Genomic DNA, 18,566 nt, shown 5'->3' on the forward strand with positions numbered 1-18,566 from the left:
GGGGGTATGTGCAGTACTAGCCAGGGGTTAATGTTTCAACACCTAGAACTTTTAAATATTGGAAATAGGTTTTCTAAAACATCAATGTGATTAACTTTCATTCAGGTTGTTACTACATATAGTTTAGAGTATTAAAAAATTAGAGCTTTATGGTGGTTTATTTTTTTGACATTTCAGAAATTAATCATGTTGTTTTTGAATATGACTGTGACAGCATTGTCTTAAGCACTGGTTTTCTGTTTGGTCTGAAGATCTCATTTTTAATATAAAGTTGGCTGGAGCTACTTACAATTTTAAAATGATTCACAGAGTTTTGCTGTAGAAATTAAAATGTATGAAACTTTCATTACTATTTAAATTACTTTTAGGCCTTTTGTAATTAAGGAAACAAAAAATGTATTAGAGCAAATTTATGTTCCAGCAGACGTGATCTCCTTCTTTTACCAAACTCCTCATTAATGACATTGGCGACCCTTAACTAAATTATCAATATATTTGGCTTCAGTCAATAATCACTTTTCTATTGTTTCTTGGGCTTTACATAAGCTCAGTGGTAGGTTATTAACAAAGACAGTCTGATATTGACATTTATTCAAAATACTCAACACCAAAGCATCTATCCTATGAAATTGCTGCTTTAGAAGGGTAGATTATTTAGACTTTTTTTTTTTCTGATAAAACCAGTAAAAGTTATAAATATCATTGTTACTGGAAATATTTGTCACATAAAGTATAATTTTTCTTTTGCTATTTATACTTTATTAAATCTTCAATTTCCACTGTTCTCATTTAGTTATCAGGACAAGATTAAACATCAAATAGATGCAATAGCTCAGTTGGTAAAGAATCCACCTACAATGCCGGAGACCCTGGTTCCACTCCTGGGTTGGGAAGATCCCCTGGAGAAAGGAAAGGCTATCCACTCCAGTATTCTGGTCTGGTGAATTCCATGGACTATCATCCATGGGGTCGCAAAGAGTTAGACACAACTGGGCAACTTTCTCTCACTCAGATGCAACATAAATCAAATATTTTTCTTCTTAGATAATGGTGAAGACCAACCACCATGATTATGATGGATATGAAGGCCAGAACATTCTCATTTATAACAAAGGCCAATGTAAATGAAAAAGCTTTTGATACGCAAAGTATTAAGGTTGGCATAGATTTCTTTAAAATCAAAATAAGACCTGTAAACCTTATATAAAGTCATATTGTCATTTATCTTCCTGTTAAGGCTGAATAATAAGGCTACTACAATATTGTAAAAACATAAATAAAATATAACTATATAAGTTATCTATATGATATGTACATAAGCAATGTTAAGTTTGTGGGTTTCTTATTGGACTGTATACACTATAGTATGGAAATTTAAGATATACCTCTAAAATTATCCAAAATATATTTAGAAAGATTCAATTCAAAATAATCATAATGTGATATATTTGTAAATCACAATATTTATACAAGGAAATCTTCCTAGCAAAATATGTTATTGTTCAGTCACTAAGTCATGTCTGACTCTTTATGACCCCATGGACTGCAGCGAACCAGGCTTCCCTGTCCTTCACCGTCTCCCAGAGTTTGCTCAAATTCATGCCCATTGAGCAAATGATGCCATCTAACTATCTCATCCTCTGTCTCTCCCTTCTCCTCTTAGTCTTTCCCAGCATCAGGAGTGTTTTCCAATGAGTCAGCTCTTCACATCAGGTCACAATGCATTTATGATAAAATTTGAAATCCTTTCAGAAAAGAGAAGGAAGACATGGAGAGAAATGACTTATGCAAAGAAAACAACTAGTGCCAGAACCAAGAAGGAAGGGAAATCGTGACAGTTCTCAACAACTGACGAATATTTACTCAGCTTGGCAGTGAGGGAGGGAAAGTGAATGAGACAGGGCTGGAGATGGAAGTCTATAAGGTGTAGAACATATTGAAAATATTGGAACTTTTCACCTAAAATTTATGGGAAATCATTGAAAAAAATTCAGTAAGAGTGAATGAAGATACAGTTTTTAACTTTGATAAAACTTTCTTGTTTAGTGCAGATCTGATTCTCCCCTGAGGACACTACTTCTGCTACTGCCTCCTCAAGCAGAAGATTTTGTTTGTATTTTTTTCTGTTTTTGTCAGTCTTCATACTACCTGCTGGCAGACTAGGATCCTCAGTGTGCAACACCACTGCTCTAGGCCCTCCTTCCTTCCTCAGAATCAGCTTTGATTTTCATCATTTGACTGTCACTAACTGCCTTACTTCATTCCTGGGACTCCAAAGCCTTGGTCAATCCCAAATATATCTCAATGAGTTTGGCTCCCGAGTTACTATTACTTTCTCCAACAATCCTCCTACATTTTGATAATTTCATTATACACAAAGAGGATTCTTCCAATATCCTGAACTTGCAATTGCTTGAATGCCTTTCCTCCAATGGCTTTACTTTTCATCCTGTTGCAACCGCTTAAAACCTGAGTTATTTTTTGCCATTGCCACTTATGACACTCCTTTTATAGCCTCCATTCCAAACCACCCACTCTTTGACCATCATTTCCTTCTCCAGGGAATCTTCCCAACCCAGGGATCAAATCTATAATCTCCTACATTGTAGGAGATCCTTTACTGCTGAGTCATCAGGGAAACCCTCTCTTAAACACCTTTTAAATCAAAATTTCTCTCCCAACACTCATCCAAAACTGCTTATGCCAACATCATCAATGACTTTCTCTTATTAAAAGCACTGGTAATCTGAATCTCCGTCTTATTTAAACCATTAACTACCTTTGGTTGATATTACCTTTGCTAGGCTTCCCGGCCGCCATTCACTTTTCTTTATTTCTTCCTTCACTGCTCAGTCTTTCTCAGTCATTTTTTGCTGTCATTTTCTTCCCCTGACCTTTTAGTCAGTGTTTCTTAGGGCTCAGATATTAATTCTCTTTTCTATCTTCACCCTATGACTCATAAACTCATTTAGTCCCACAACATTAAAAGATTACCTATATATATTTAAAAAATCAAATTTATATCTTCACTCTGAAGCTCGTTCTTGAATAAAAAATTCATGTATCAACATGTACATACAGAATTATACTTGAATGTCTACCAAAGACCTGATTGATGTTTGCTAATCTTCTCTTCCTCATCACATCTCTTCTGCCTATCAGTTCAGTTCACTTCAGTCACTCAGTCGTGTCCAACTCTTTGCAACACCATGAAACGCAGCATGTTATGCCACCCTGTCCATCATCAACTTGCAGAGTTCACTCAGACTCACGTCCATCGAATCAGTGATACCATCCAGCCATCTCATCCTCTGGCATCCCCTTCTACTCCTGCCTCCAATCCCTCCCAGCATCAGAGTCTTTTCCAATGAGTCAACTCTTCACATGAGGTGGCCAAAGTACTGGAGTTTCAGCTTTCGCATCATTCCTTCCAAAGAACAACCAGGACTGATCTCCTTCAGAATGGACTGGTGGGATCTCCTTGCAGTCCAAGGGACTCTCAAGAGTCTTCTCCAACACCTCAGTTAAAAAGCATCAATTCTTTGGTGCTCAGCTTTCTTCACAGTCCAACACTCACATCCATACATGACCACTGGAAAACCATAGACTCGACTAGATGGACCTTTGTTGGCAAAGTAATGTCTCTGCTTTTAAATATGCTATCGAGGTTGGTCATAACTTTTCTTCCAAGGAGTAAGCATCTTTTACTTTCATGGCTGCAATCGCCAACTGCAGTGATTTTGGAGCCCCAAAAAATAAAGTCTGACACTGTTTCCACATCTATTTTCCATGAAGTGATGGGACCAGATGCCATGATCTTCGTTTTCTGCATGTTGAGCTTTAAGCCAACTTTTTCACTCTCCTCTTTCACTCTCAACAAGAGGCTTTTTAGTTCCTCTTCACTTTCTGCAATAAGCATGGTGTCATCTGCATATCTGAGGTTATTGATATTTCTCCCAGCAGTCTTGATCCCAGTGTGTGCTTCTTCCAATTCAGTGTTTCTCATCATGTACTTTGCATATAAGTTAAATAAGCAGGGTGACAATATACAGCCTTGACATACTCCTTTTCCTATTTGGAACCAGTCTATTGTTCCATGTCCAGTTCTAACTGTTGCTTTCTGACCTGCATATAGGTTTCTCAAGAGGCAGGTCAGGTGGTCTGGTATTCCCATCTCTTTCAGAATTTTCCACACTTTATTGTGATCCACACAGTCAAAGGCTTTGGCATAGTCAATAAAGCAGAAATAGATGTTTTTCTGGAACTCTCTTGCTTTTTCCATGATCCAGCAGATGTTGGCAATTTGATCTCTGGTTCCTCTGCCTTTTCTAAAACCAGCTTGAACATGTTGAAGTTCACGGTTCACGTATTGCTGAAGCCTGGCTTGGAGAATTTTGAGCATTAGTTTACTAGCATGTGAGATGAGTGCAATTGTGCAGTAGTTTGGGCATTCTTTGGTATTGCCTTTCTTTGGGATTGAAATGAAAACTGACCATTTCCAGTCCTGTGGCCACTGCTGAGTTTTCCAAATTTGCTGGCATATTGAGTGCAGCACTTTCACAGCATCATCTTCCAGGATTAGAAATTACTCAACTGGAATTCCATCACCTCCACCAGCTTTGCTCATGGTGATGCTTTCTAAGGCCCACTTGACTTCACGTTCCAGGATGTCTGGCTCTAGGTGAGTGATCACACCATCGTGACTATCTTGGTCATGAAGATCTTTTTTGTACAGTTCTTCTGTGTATTCTTGCCACCTCTTCTTAATATCTTCTGTTTCTGTTACATCCATACCATTTCTCTCCTTTATCGAGCCCATCTTTGCATGAAATGTTCCCTTGATAGCTCTAATTTTCTTGAAGAGATCTCTAGTATTTCCCATTCTGTTTTTTCCCTCTATTTCTTTGCATTGATCGCTGAGGAAGGCTTTCTTATCTCTTCTTGCTATTCTTTGGAACTCTGCATTCAGAAGCTTATCTTTCATTTTCACCTTTGCTTTTTGCTTCTCTTCTTTTCACAGCTATTTGTAAGACCTCCTCAGACAGCCATTTTGCTTTTTTCATTTCTTTTCCATGGGGATGGTCTTGATCCCTGTCTCCTGTACAATGTCACGAACCTCATTCTGTAGTTCATCAGGCACTCTGTCTGTCAGATCTAGGCCCTTAAATCTATTTCTCATTTCCACTGTAAAATCATAAGGGATTTGATGTAGGTCATACCTGAATGGTCTAGTGGTTTTCCCTATTTTCTTCAATTTAAGTCTGAATTTGGCAATAAGGAGTTCATAATCTGAGCCACAGTCAGCTCCCAGTCTTGTTTTTGTTGACTGTATAGAGCTTCTCCATTTTGGCTGCAAAGAATTCAATCAATCTGATTTCAGTGTTGACCATCTGGTGATGTCCATGTGTAGAGTCTTCTCTTGAGTTGTTGGAAGCGGTTGTTTGCTATGACCAGTGCAGTTTCTTGGCAAAACTCTATTAGCCTTTGCCCCATTCTGCATTCCAAGGCCAAATTTGCCTGTTACTCCAGGTGTTTCTTGACTTCTTACTTTTGCATTCCCGTCCCCTATAATGAAAAGGATATCTTTTTTGGGTGTTAGTTCTAAAATGTCTTGTAGGTCTTCATAGAACCATTCAACTTCAGCTTCTTCAGCATTACTGGGTGGGGCATAGACTTGGAATACTGTGATATGGAATGGTTTGCCTTGGAAATGAACAGAGATCATTCTGTCGTTTTTGAGATTGCATCCAAGTACTGCATTTCGGACTCTTTTGTTGACCACGATGGCTACTCCATTTCTTCTGAGGGATTCCTGTCCACAGTAGTAGATATAATGGTCATCTGAGTTAAATTCACCCATTCCAGTCCATTTTAGTTCGCTGATTCCTAGAATGTTGATATTCACTCTTGCCATCTCCTGCTTGACCACTTCCAATTTGCCTTGATTTATGGACCTGACATTCCAGGTTCCTATGCAATATTGCTCTTTACAGCGTCATACCTTGCTTCTATCACCAGTCACATCCACAACTGGGTTTTTTTTGTTTTGGCTCCATCCCTTCATTCTTTCTAGAGTTATTTCTCCACTGATCTCCTGTAGCATATTGGGCACCTACTGACCTGGGGAGTTCCTCTTTCAGTATCCTATCATTTTGCCTTTTCATACTATTCATGGGATTCTCAAGGCAAGAATACTAGAGTGGTTTGCCATTCCCTTCTCCAGTGGACCACATTCTATCAGACCTCTCCACCATGACCCGCTCGTCTTAGGTTGCCCCGCGGGCATGGCTTAGTTTCATCAAGTTAGAAAAGGCTGTGGTCCTAGTGTGATTAGATTGACTAGTTTTCTGTGATTATGGTTTCAGTGTTTCTGCCCTCTGATGTCCTTTTTCAACATCTACCATCTTACTTGGGTTTCTCTTACCTTGGACGTGGGGTGTCTCTTCACGGCTGCTCCAGCAAAGCGCAGCCGCTGCTCCTTACCTCGGATGAGGAGTATCTCCTCACCGCTGCCCCTCCTGACCTTGAAAGTGGAATAGCCCCTCTAGGCCCTCCTGTTCCCGAGCAGCCACTGCTTCTTGGACCTGGGGGTACTCCTCCGGGACGTCGCCCCTGATTTCAGATGTGGGGTAGATCCTCTCAGCCGTTCCTGCGCCGTCGCAGCCTGGCACTCTTGGCCGCTGCCCCTGACCTCGGACGTGGGGTATCTCCTCTTGGCCACGCTCTGTGCGCCATCGCAATCGCCCGCGTTCCTGTGTTAGAGGACACAATAGTCTTCACAATTTTTGCTCTATGACCAGATGAACTTTGAATTCCTTGTGTGTGTGTGTGTGTGTGTGTGTGTGTGTGTGAATGTGCTTGGTCATGTCCAACTCTTTGTGACCCTATGGACCTGTATCACACCAGGCTCCTCTGTCCATGTATTTTCCTTAGTCTCTTAATTCCTTTCTCTACTTAACCACACATTTAATTCCTGAGTAAATATTGTTGTATATATGTATATATACACTGTAACATACATATACTTCATATGTGTGTTATCTTCACATTTTTCAATACTTCTGCTGTTACAGTTTGTTTGATCAAGCATCATGACTCACTTTTATCATTGCACAAACTCACTAACTTGCTCGTATGCTTTCTTTCTTGCCCTGCTAAAGTCTGGCTTTAATATAGCAAGTAAAGTGATATCTTAAAATGTAATTCAGGTTCTGTTATCTATCTGCTTAGAACTTTCTAATATCAGCTGATTCTTTCAGAGAAATTCTTAGATTATAGAAGACCATGAGGCCCTTGGTAATCTGACCTCCAATGATCCATTTTCTACCCTTCTCCCTGTAACTCCTTCAAACCTGATAATATTGTCCAGTTTGCTATTTCTCCAATAGTCAAAAATGCTCTCAATTTAGAGAATTTTATAATGCACTTCCCTGGTGGCTCAGCTGGTAAAGAATCTACCTGCAATGCTGGAGATCTAGGTTCGATCCTTGGGTTGGGAAGATCCCCTGGAGAAGGAAAAAGCTACCCACTCCAGTATTCTGATCTAGAGAATTCTATAGACTGTATAGTCCATAGGGTCGCAAAGAATCAGACACAACTGAGTGACTTTCACTTTCACTACCTACAATATTCTTTCCTTGCATTGTTCAGGACTAGCTCCCTTATCTCTTCTAAATATTTGTAACAATGTATTTCACAATGAAGCATACTCTCATCATCCTAGTTAATACTGCAACATACTGCATCTCTGTATACTTAGCTGTTTTTTCTTTATAATGGGCTTATCATATTAGTGTTTTTTCCCTCAGAAAAGCTCTATAAGGACATTTTAAGAAATTAATTTAATCCCTAATATATCTCAAGCACCTAGAATAATTCCTATCATAGATTGAGTACTAAATTCCTATGTGTTCAGTGAATGAATGGCCCGTCTCTTGCAGTGTAAGTTAGCAGTTCTCACAGGTAGTCTATGAAAACCTGTATGTCATGCTAAGTCACTTCAGTCATGTCTGACTCTTTGCAGCCCTGTGGACTGTAGTCTGCCAGGCTCCTCTGTCCTTGGGATTCTCCAAGCAAGGATACTAGAATGGGTTGCCATTTGCTTCTCCACCATGAGAACCAGAGAAACCCCAAATCATTTCAGGGTCCATGAGATCAAAGCTCCTTTCATGAAGATACTAGGACATGATTTGCCTTTTTACCATGTTGCATTTGCCCTGCCGCAAAAATGGCTATGGCTTCATAGCCATACATAAACAGGAAAAAAAAAAAAAAAAAAAAAAAAAGGAAGCCTGTTTCAACTAAGAATGCCCTTATTTAGGCTGTAAAACTTATTACTTTTAATAAATATCAACTCTTGACTAAAACATTTTCAATATTTTCTATAATAAAAAAAGAAGTAGGTATAAAGCACTTCTGATGTGTATGAAAGTTTCATGCTGTCTCAGAGAAAAGCTCTATGCAAGTTGAATTTGCTGCTTTTTTCAAGGAATAGTGTTTTATTTGAAAAAAAGTAACTTAGAGATAAACTATGGTTATTCAGACTTGAATTTTTGATGGGCATTTACAAAAAATTAAATGAGGTGAGACTGTCAATTCAAGGAAAACAACTGACAGTGTTTGTTGTTAATGATGACATTCAAGCTTTCAAGTACAAATTAGTATACTGGGAAGCATGTGTTCACCACTGTGAGTCTGACAGCTTGCCATTACTTACTGAGAGATTTTTCTGATGAAATCAGTGGTAATATTAAAGAATGTGATTTTTTTCTTGGTATTGTGTAATGTAATGTGTCAATATTTGAAAAACTGGCAATATTCAGTGAACCAATACTTTCCAAATGACCAAAGCAAGATGACTTTAAAAATTCATAGGCCAAAGGTCCATTCAAAATGCAAGACAGATAAGGTTATTTTAGTGTAACTGAACATGATTTTAGATTTTACATTGAAACTAATCTTGAAGAAACTATCACTTGAGTTTCGAGTTTGCAAACAACATACACAATCATTTGAAAGCAAAAAAAAAAAAAAAAAGTACTTAAGATACCTCTTCTTTTTCAAGAAAAGTAAGATTGCACCAGAAACCAGTTAGGAAGAAACAGTGACCAGACCAAGCAAGAAACTATGTGAATCTCTAGAATTTTGCTGTCCATTGTGTTAACTCTTTGCTATATGTGGCTTCTGAGCACTTGAAATGTGGTTAGGTTGCATTTAGACGTACTGTGTAGAATACACACTGGACTTCAAAGACTTAGTATGAAAAACATATAAAAACTCTCCTTAATAAGTTTTTTTGCTTCCCTGGTGGCTCAGATGGTAAAGAATCTACCTGCCATACAGGAGACATGGGTTCAATCCCTGAGTCAGAAAGATCACATGGAAAAGGGAATGGCAACCAAATCCAGTATTCTGGCCTGAAAAATTCCATGGACAAACGAGCCTGGCAGGCTACAGTCCATGAGGTCACAAGAGTTAGTCAGGAATGACCCACTAACATTTTCACTTTTTCTAGACAGACTAATGATGATATATTGATTATATTAGGTTAAGTGTATTATTGAATTAATTTTATTATTTTTTCTCTTTCTATTATGATTACCAGAAAATTGAAAATTATACATATCTGGCTTTTTTTTTTTTTTTTTTGGTCTCACGTTATGTTTATTTTGGACTGTATTGAAACTGGAGCCTATTATACAGAGTGAAGTAAGCCAGAAAGAAAAACACCAATACTGTATACTAACACATATATAAGGAATTTAGAAAGATGATAACGATAACCCTGTATGCGAGACAGCAAAAGAGACACAGATGTATAGAACAGACTTTTGGACTCTGAGGGAGAGGGAGAGGGTGGGAGGATTTGGGAGAATGTCATTGAAACATGTATAATGTATTATAAGAAATGAATCACCAGTCTAGGTTTGATGCAGAATACAGGATGCTTGGGGCTGGTGCACTGGGATGACCCAGAGAGATGGTATGGGGAGGGAGGTGGGAGAAGGGTTCAGGATTGGGAACTCATGTACACCTGTGGTGGATTCATGTTGATGTATGGCAAAACCAATACAGTATTGTAAAATAAAGTAAAATTAAAAAATAAAAGCTCAGAAGAAAAAATGAAAAAAAAGAGAAGTGAATAGAAAAAAAAAAGAATTATCAGAAGTTTATGAGAAATAATTTAAAAGATTCAGAATCTTTGTTTTTGGAATTATGTGTTGCACAAATATTAGCTTTTTCTTTTTTTTTTTTTCAAATCACCCCCCCCCCAAAAAAAAGATGTTTAGAAAAAGTGTCATTAGTAATTAAGGCATAAATAATTAAATGAAGCAATTTTAAAGCAACATTTAAAAAATTTTACTATAATAAACTGAAATGCATTTTTAAGAATATTTGCATATAGGCGTTACTGAAAAAGTAATATAAACAAAATCTAATAATCATAAATATCTTTGCTATAGATGATAGAAGAAACCAATGATTCAAGGACATGGAAATTTTTGGAAGATCAAAATTTAAACTATAATAGCTTGTTGTCTTCATATGCACAAAGTATATATGTTCTACATAAATAATATGTGTATGTCAATACATTTACAGAGATTTTAATTTTTAAATCTGTTTGTAGATATGTCTGAGATAGTTACTTCTAGAGTTAAATGCAGTCTGACTTTTTATTTTTTCAGAATTAAAAATGCATTACTTTTTTATTTTAAGTGTACAACATCATGTTTTCAAATCATTTTCAAAAAATCTTTTTGAGAAATTATAAGCTTAATATGTATATATTCCAGAGGACTTTAAATCTTGATTCAGTTTGTTTAACAAATTAAAAATTATCTTTGAAGTAATTTATCCTTCTGAATAAAGAGAAAGTACTGACAGTCTTTTAAACATAAATGATAGAGTTACTTATAACTTCAAGGCCAAATATTGCTTCTAAATAGAGTACCCAGCACATGAATTGACTGCATTCCAATACTTTACTTGTAAAACAACCTTCAAAACTTAGAACTTATTTATGCAAAGGGAAATTTTACCTTTACCCCATACTGAATAACACATTCTAGTGTTTCATTGATCTACAATTAGTGGAAATCGCTCAACCATGTGTAATTAATCCCTGGTGTTTGTTTTGATAGGCTGACTGTGTAACAGAAAACTCCAAAATTTCAGTGGTTTAAACTAACAAGGTTTGTTTTTGCATGACCCAACAATGAGAGCATATATGGTCGGCTGATGTTCTTGACAGCTCTTGCAAATTGAGATTCAGTGGCTCAGTTCCCTTCCATCATGTGTCTGTGTCCTGCTTTATGGCTTCTTTATTCAAACAGATACTGCCAAAGAAAGGGAAGGTTGACACATGGGACAGATTAAAGAGTATTTGTTTCTTCTTTTGCACTGACTTCCATTGGTCAGAACTTCATCATCATATGGTTCCATCAAACTCCAAAAGAAGCTGAGAAATCTGATCTTATTTAGAAAAGAGTCCACGATTACTATTTGTTTCAGGCTTTTTGTTTTGGATCTTTTTTTTTTTTTTAACATTCTCTCACCCCATATTGAAAGAGGAAAAAGGAAGGGAGGAAGAGAGGAAGGAAGAAAGAGAGGGAAGGAAAGAAGAAAGAGAGGGAAGGAAGGAATAAAGGAAACACAATTTCACAAAACTCATATAGATTTTTCTAGAGATTTTTATCATCTATTTTTACTACTCAAAACTAAAACAGAAAGCAAAACAAATAACAAAAAAAATGTTATATGTAATATGTAATGTTGGTCCTTTTTATTCAGGAGTGATGCAAAAAGATAAAATAGAGTTACAAAAAAACTGTGATAATCCCCTTTTTCTAATGAACTTAGATTTGTGTGTGTGTGTGTGAGGACACAGTCAAGATTCATGTACGTGTTTAAGGAAAATTTAAACATTTGATCCCAGATACCTATAATGAGTTAGAGATACAGGTTGGAACTGCCAGTGTTAGCAACTCGCTGATTGATAGGTGATGATAAGATAGACTCCTGGCTCAATATAGTCTATCTGCACACATGAATTATTAGACCCACATTATGGCTTGAAAGATTTCAAATTAGTTGTAAATATTTCACATCTTATCTCTTTCCTTGAAAGATGGAAAACTCCAGCAGATCTGGGCCTATTTATCCACATCACAATATTCAGTAGAGATGAGCAGTAGCTGAGTTCTTCAGAGTAATATGCTCTCTGATTTGAGAGACTGCCACTTCTCCCTATTGTTTCATACTTTTGACAGCTTTCCTCATTTAGGTTATCTGCCTTGTCCCTGAAGAAGTTTGAGCTTATGACTTCTGATAGGCCATCTATGGGCAACTATATGCAGAGAACTTGGGGCTTATATAAAAAATATATGTAAACATGAGGTTGAAAGTGAAAGTCGCTCAGTGGTGTCTGACTCTTTGTGACCCCAAGGACTCTATAGTCTATGGCATTCTCCAGGCCAGAATACTGGAGTGGGTAGCCTTTCCCTACTCCAGGGGATCTTCCCAAGCCCAGGATCAAACCCAGTTCTCCCTCATTGCAAGTAGATTCTTTACCAGCTGAGCCACCAGGGAAGCCCAAGAATACTGGAGTAGCCTATCCCTTCTCCATGGATCTTCCCAACCCAGGAATCAAACAGGGTCTCCTGCATTGAGGGTGGATTCTTTACCACCTGAGCTATCAGAGAAGCCCAAGACATGGTTATTCCCTAGCAAAATTATATTCAGATATATAGTGCTAAATATGCCTAATCCAGAGTACTAAATTAATAGTTCTGGGGTATATGCATTTACAAAATTGTAATTGTGTATAATATTAGATACATATTTTTAATTTTAAAATTTAATATTGCAAACTGCCATTACTGCATGGCAAATAGAAGGAGTAAAGATGGAAGTAGTGACAAATTTCCTCCTCTTGGGTTCCAAATCACTGCAGACTGTGACTGCAGCCAAGAAATCAGAAGACAATTGCTTCTTGGCAGGAAAACAATGACAAACCTAGACAGCATGTTGAAAAGCAAAGGCATTACTCTGCTGATAAAGGTTTATATAGTCAAGGCTATGTCTTCCCAGTGGTCATGCATGGTTGTGTGAATTGGACTGTAAAGAAGGCAGAATGCCAAATAATTGATGTCTTTGAACTGTGGTGCTGGAGAGACTCCTGAAAGTCCCTGGGACAGCAAGGAGATCAAATTAGTCAATCTTAAGGAAGATCAACCCTGAATATTCACTGGCAAGGACTGATGCTGAAGCTGAAGCTCCAGTATTTTGGTCATGTGATGCAAACTGGCAACTCATTGGGAAAGACCCTGATGCTTGGAAAGATCGAGGGCAGAAAGGGAGAAGAGGGCACCAGAGGATGAGATGGCTGAACAGCATCACCAATGCAATGAACATGAACTTGGGCAAACTCTGGGAGATGGTGAGGAACAGGTAGGCCTGGCCTGCTGCAGTCCATGGGGTCACAAAGAGTCAGACACAACTGGGTAACTGACCAACGGCACTTGTGTATAATATACATGTAGGACGGTACATTTTTTTAATGTCTGGGTAATAAAAGAGCACATGTTCTGGAGCCTGTGTTTAATTGGGACCAAGATATTAATGTCTCTGTTTTATTAGAGACATATTTTAAAACTGAATATTTAAAAAATTTTCATATTTAAACAATGGAATGATACTGTGACTACCAGATACAATGATTTATAGAATTAAATCAGTGTCAATTCCTGTGTGTATGCATATGTTAAGTACTTTCAGTTCTGTTCAACTCTTTGCAACCCTATAGACTGTAGCCCACTGGCCTCCTCTGTCCATGGGATTCTCCTTGCAAAAATACTAGAGTGAGTTGCCAAGCCCTGCTCCAGGGGAATCTTCCTGACCCAGGGAACGAACCCATGTCTTTTCAATCTCCTGTGTTGGCAGGCAGGTTCTTTACCTGGGAAGCCCATTGATTCCTGTACTTTTAAGTGAAACAGTAAAACATGTATTGTTAGCAGAGAATAAATGCTATTATTTTTCTTCCATTTTTCTAAATAAGAACATAGAAGGGACTGTAAATATCACATGAAAGAATGGATTCATAAACAGTGTTAAATTAGCTTATTTCAGCCCCATCTGAAGTTTTTATGTATTGTCATTGTTTTAGTCACTAAGTCGTGTGATCTAGTGTTTGTGATCTAGTGGACTATAGTCCACCAGGCTTCTCTGTCTGTGGGATTTCCCAGACAAGAATACTGGAGTGGGTTGCCATTTCCTCCTCCAGAGGATCTTCAAGACCCAGAGATCAGATCTGTGTCTCCCGCATTGGCAGGTGTATCCTTTACCAGTGAGCCACCAGGGAAGCCCGAGTTTATATGTGCATACCTCTTTATCTACACCAAGTTGGCTAATGCAGACATGATTCTCTAGTTGGTGATCTCATGGAATGAATTATTCTAACTCTCCATGTCCCAGATTCTTAATGACAATGAATAAAGTATCTCTTAGGATTTATAAAATCTAAAAGCTTAGTTTTCCATTTTCCTGAGAGTTCTTAAATAACCAAGTTTTTTTAAAAATGTACAAAACCACGTTTGTTTATGCTCTTTTAAAAGTCAAGAAAACAAATGCAAAACCAAGAATAGTCGAAGTCACTTAGGCTTCTATAACATCTAAGTAAGTGACTATTCTGTCATTCCCAACCTGTTCCAACATATATAACAGAGATGATGTAGTTAGAAATACCATTTATGCTTAAATTGGAAACCACTATGTCTTTGCATAGTAGGAAAGAAAAATGTTAATTTGATTATAGAAATGTTAACGAGTAAAAGCCAAATGAGTTATATTTTTGTCTTTCAGGTCTCTGTGGTCAATCAGCTGGATATGCAAGTCATTGTTTCTAATGTGCCCCCTACTCTAGTGGAAAAAAAGATAGAAGACCTTACAGGGTAAGAGTTTTCCTTTACTTACATATTTGTTTTCATATGGCTACAGGTTTTTACTGAATTAGGTCATTTTGATTATTACAATGTTCAGACTAAAGGCACATTTTTTAAAATACCTTCTCAAAGTTAAATTTAGGTCATTCTTTTATTGAAACATGTAACTTCATTTGAAGTTTGTGATGATCTAAGATTCCTCAAATAAGAATGAAAATTAGATGTGAGATCTTATTATTCAGAATGTTTTGACTGATGGGTCAACATAAACTCAAAATACTGTACATAAGAAATAAGCATAACTATTAAAGTACATATCTTTATTTTGTGGCTCCAGAGTCTTCAAAAAGCTCATTATCTCAGCAATCCAACTAGTCCAGGAAATGCTATTTCTCAGAGTGATCTGTCTAAATGGCTAAAACTTATTCTTTTATAATTTTTAAAAGAATGTTAATTCTTTCATGTTTTCATTCTAAAATGCATGTCATGTCCCTCTACCTTTTAACAGTGTGTACTCTACATGGCTGAATATGTTAGTGTTGTCTCAAAACTGTGATTATTAATTCACAATTTCCTAATATTCTAAATAGTATCAAGGAATATTAACATGTCTTTACTATTTCACCCTTAACTACCCTAACCTAGCTTGTATCATTTAATAATTTTAAAGTGATACTTATTAGTTATTCCTTGTCTTCTATTGAATTCAACTTGACTGATGTCAATTACTGTCAATTTGCCTCTTTCAAGTAAAACATCTTTATATTTCTGTGTTGCCAGAAGAAACTGTAGATGGTCAGATAACCTGCTACTAACTATGTGTCAAATAAAATACAATAGGCACTGGATTAAGACATGAGTGACTATCCTATAATAAGGGCATATGTGCTTTGCAAGAATTACTTACTGGTGCTTCACAAAATTTATCCTTTCTTTGCCACATAAAACATCCTATGAAAGAGGTGATTATCAACATTTAAGCATGAAATAGCGATCAGAGAGTATCTTGTTTACTTCTGTAAAAGTGGTTTATATACACTTAACTTTTATTAAATAGTAGCTGATTACACCTGAAAAAAGTTAGAATTGTGCTCGTTTCTTAGCTGTTTTAATGTCTTCTATTGGAACAGGCTTTTTCTGATTACACCATCCAAAAGAGATGACACTCTTTTCAACACCTGCTTTTGTTCAAAGCATATTTAATATTTATATTATATATCAACTTAACATATGCTTTATAAAGATAGGAAATCTACTTTTCACTACTATAATTCCAGTTATATAGTAAGCATCTGATGCATTTTCCTGAATGAAAGTTTTGTGCAAGCAAAATCATGATGTTCTGAGACAAAATTTATAAAAAAATGAAAATGGCAATGTAAAAGTATAATTTCATAGCAATTATATGATTTATTCATCTTAATAGATATGAAGATTTTAAAAAGAAAAATCAGGCATCTTTGAAAGAAGTTTTGACTTCATATAATATTGTCTTTGAAACAAAGGCTTGGGCAAATAGTTTAATCTTCCCCAGACTCAATTTCACCATTTGTTGACAAGATAAAACTCCTTTCATTGAATATTGTGAGAACTAAATAATATAAGCCATCTAGGACTCTTCTAGGACTATGAAAATTGTGAACATTCAATGAACAATAGATATTCTATGCAAATGAAGTTAGTGACCCAAAGTCAGTAGGGTAAGGCAGAGAGATCTCAGAGTTTTGGCATGTTCTATTCAAAGAATATAGTTTAGTAATGGAGGTCAGATTATGGATTATGGATTCAAGCAAACTAGTGTGGTGTCGATCTTGTGTTCCTTTAGATAGAATTAAACATAAATTTGTGGGACTCCCCTTATGGCTCAGTGGGTAAAGAACCCACCTGCAATGCAGGAGACACAATGACTCAGACACTTTGATCCCTGGACTGGGAAGATACCCTGGAGGAGGAAAATGGCAACCCTGCTCCAGAATTCTTGCTTGAAAAATCCCGTGGACACAGGAGCCTGTCAGGCTACAGTCCAAAGGGTCGCAAAGAGTCAGGCATGACTGAGTGACTAACCACATAAGTAAACCTAAATCTACCAGTGCAGTAAGCATAGCAGGTGCATGCCAGATTCCCTTTTACAAGATGTCTTTTCTTGTTTGTTTTCTACAATATGTGTTAATTTAAAGATTTTTAAGGACAAAAATTTTGGATCCCTTTTTAAAAAGAGACTTTGTCCATGAAGTTTTATGTCATTGTAAAATAGAGCAGAAGATACAGAGAATGCCCATATACTTCTTCTTCCACACCCCCTCACGCATAGCTTCCCTCACTATCCATATCTTGCACCATAGTACATTTGTTACAATAAATAAACCTATGTTGACATATCGTAATCATCTCAAATCCATAGTCTACATAGTGTTCACTCTTTGTTGTATATTCTGTGGTTTGGACTAATGAATCTATCATTGTAATATCATACAGAATAGATTCACTACTCTAAAAAATCCTCCATGTTCCAACTATTCAAACCTTTCCCACTAACCCCCAGAAATCAGTGATCATTTTACTGTCTCCATAGTTATATCTTTTCCAGAAGATCATATCCTTGGAATCATATAGTTTGTAGTCATTACGATTCCTCTCAAAATCAACGTTAGTAGATAGAAGATGGAAGTAGCGATAAAGACTGTTAGATCTGATTCAGCACCATGAAGCCCCAGATGCTCCATGTCCCAGGGCTGGGGGTGAGAGAATGGAGGGCATAATGAAAGCATACACCTAGACGAAGTAGACAGGAGGGGTGCCAACGTGGTACTTAAAAATAGGACTTTATTATTTCAATGATCAGACTAACCAATATATATGTTTCCTGTAGGTATTCTTAGAGAAGTCGCCTCACCTTCAAAGGCATCTTCTGTATTTCCTGAGACATCTCTATCTTAAGATGGGAAAACAAACTCCATATGATCCTCACTTTTATTTTTCTCCTTTGTATGTGCTTTCAGTCGCTCAGCTGTGTCTGACTCTTGAGACCCCAGACTTTAGCCTGTCAGGCTCCTCCTCTCCATGGGATTTTCTAGGCAAGAATACGGGAGGGTTGCCATTTCCTCCTCCAAGGATCTTACTGACCCAGGGATCAAACTCACTTCTCCTGCATCTCCTGCATTGCAGGTGGATTCTTTTCTGCTGAACCACTAGGGAAGTGGCCAGATCATAATCCAAAGTGTTCCTGATAAGCACAAAATCAGCACAAAATGGGACAGTAGATTAAAGAAAAATGTAATGATCTAATAAATCCATGCACAATTGGGAAGATTTTTCATAAGGTATCAATGTCGTCTGATAACTAAGAGCATGATGCCTGGAAAATAGAATGCTCAAAGAGTAAATGTTAGCTGCTATAGGAATGATAATAATTACTTCCCACTTTCTTGGAACTGGCTTAAGTAGCTCTTTTTTTTTTTTCTTTCTTTTATTACTTTGCTTTGTAATGCTTATAGAAGTAACCAAATGATCTTTTGCTACGAAACACATATCTTTTTAATTATATTAAAATATTCAGCAAATTCTCCCATAATGGGAATTTGTGCCCCTTACGAGTGGCCTCACATGTTTGCGTTTTGAAGCATC

General features: G+C 37.0%; 1 protein-coding gene across 1 annotated transcript in view; it reads left to right on the forward strand.

Moving 5' to 3' along the window:
• PCDH15 (protocadherin related 15) overlaps positions 1 to 18,566 on the forward strand; it is an 898,514-nt gene that overhangs the window by 820,357 nt on the left and 59,591 nt on the right. The window contains exon 29 of the mRNA XM_052660663.1: positions 14,863 to 14,951. Coding sequence (XP_052516623.1) covers positions 14,863 to 14,951 — 89 coding nt within the window. The remainder of the gene's footprint in view (positions 1 to 14,862; positions 14,952 to 18,566) is intronic.

Source organism: Budorcas taxicolor, chromosome 23, assembly GCF_023091745.1.
Source record: "Budorcas taxicolor isolate Tak-1 chromosome 23, Takin1.1, whole genome shotgun sequence".
NCBI lineage: Eukaryota > Metazoa > Chordata > Mammalia > Artiodactyla > Bovidae > Budorcas > Budorcas taxicolor.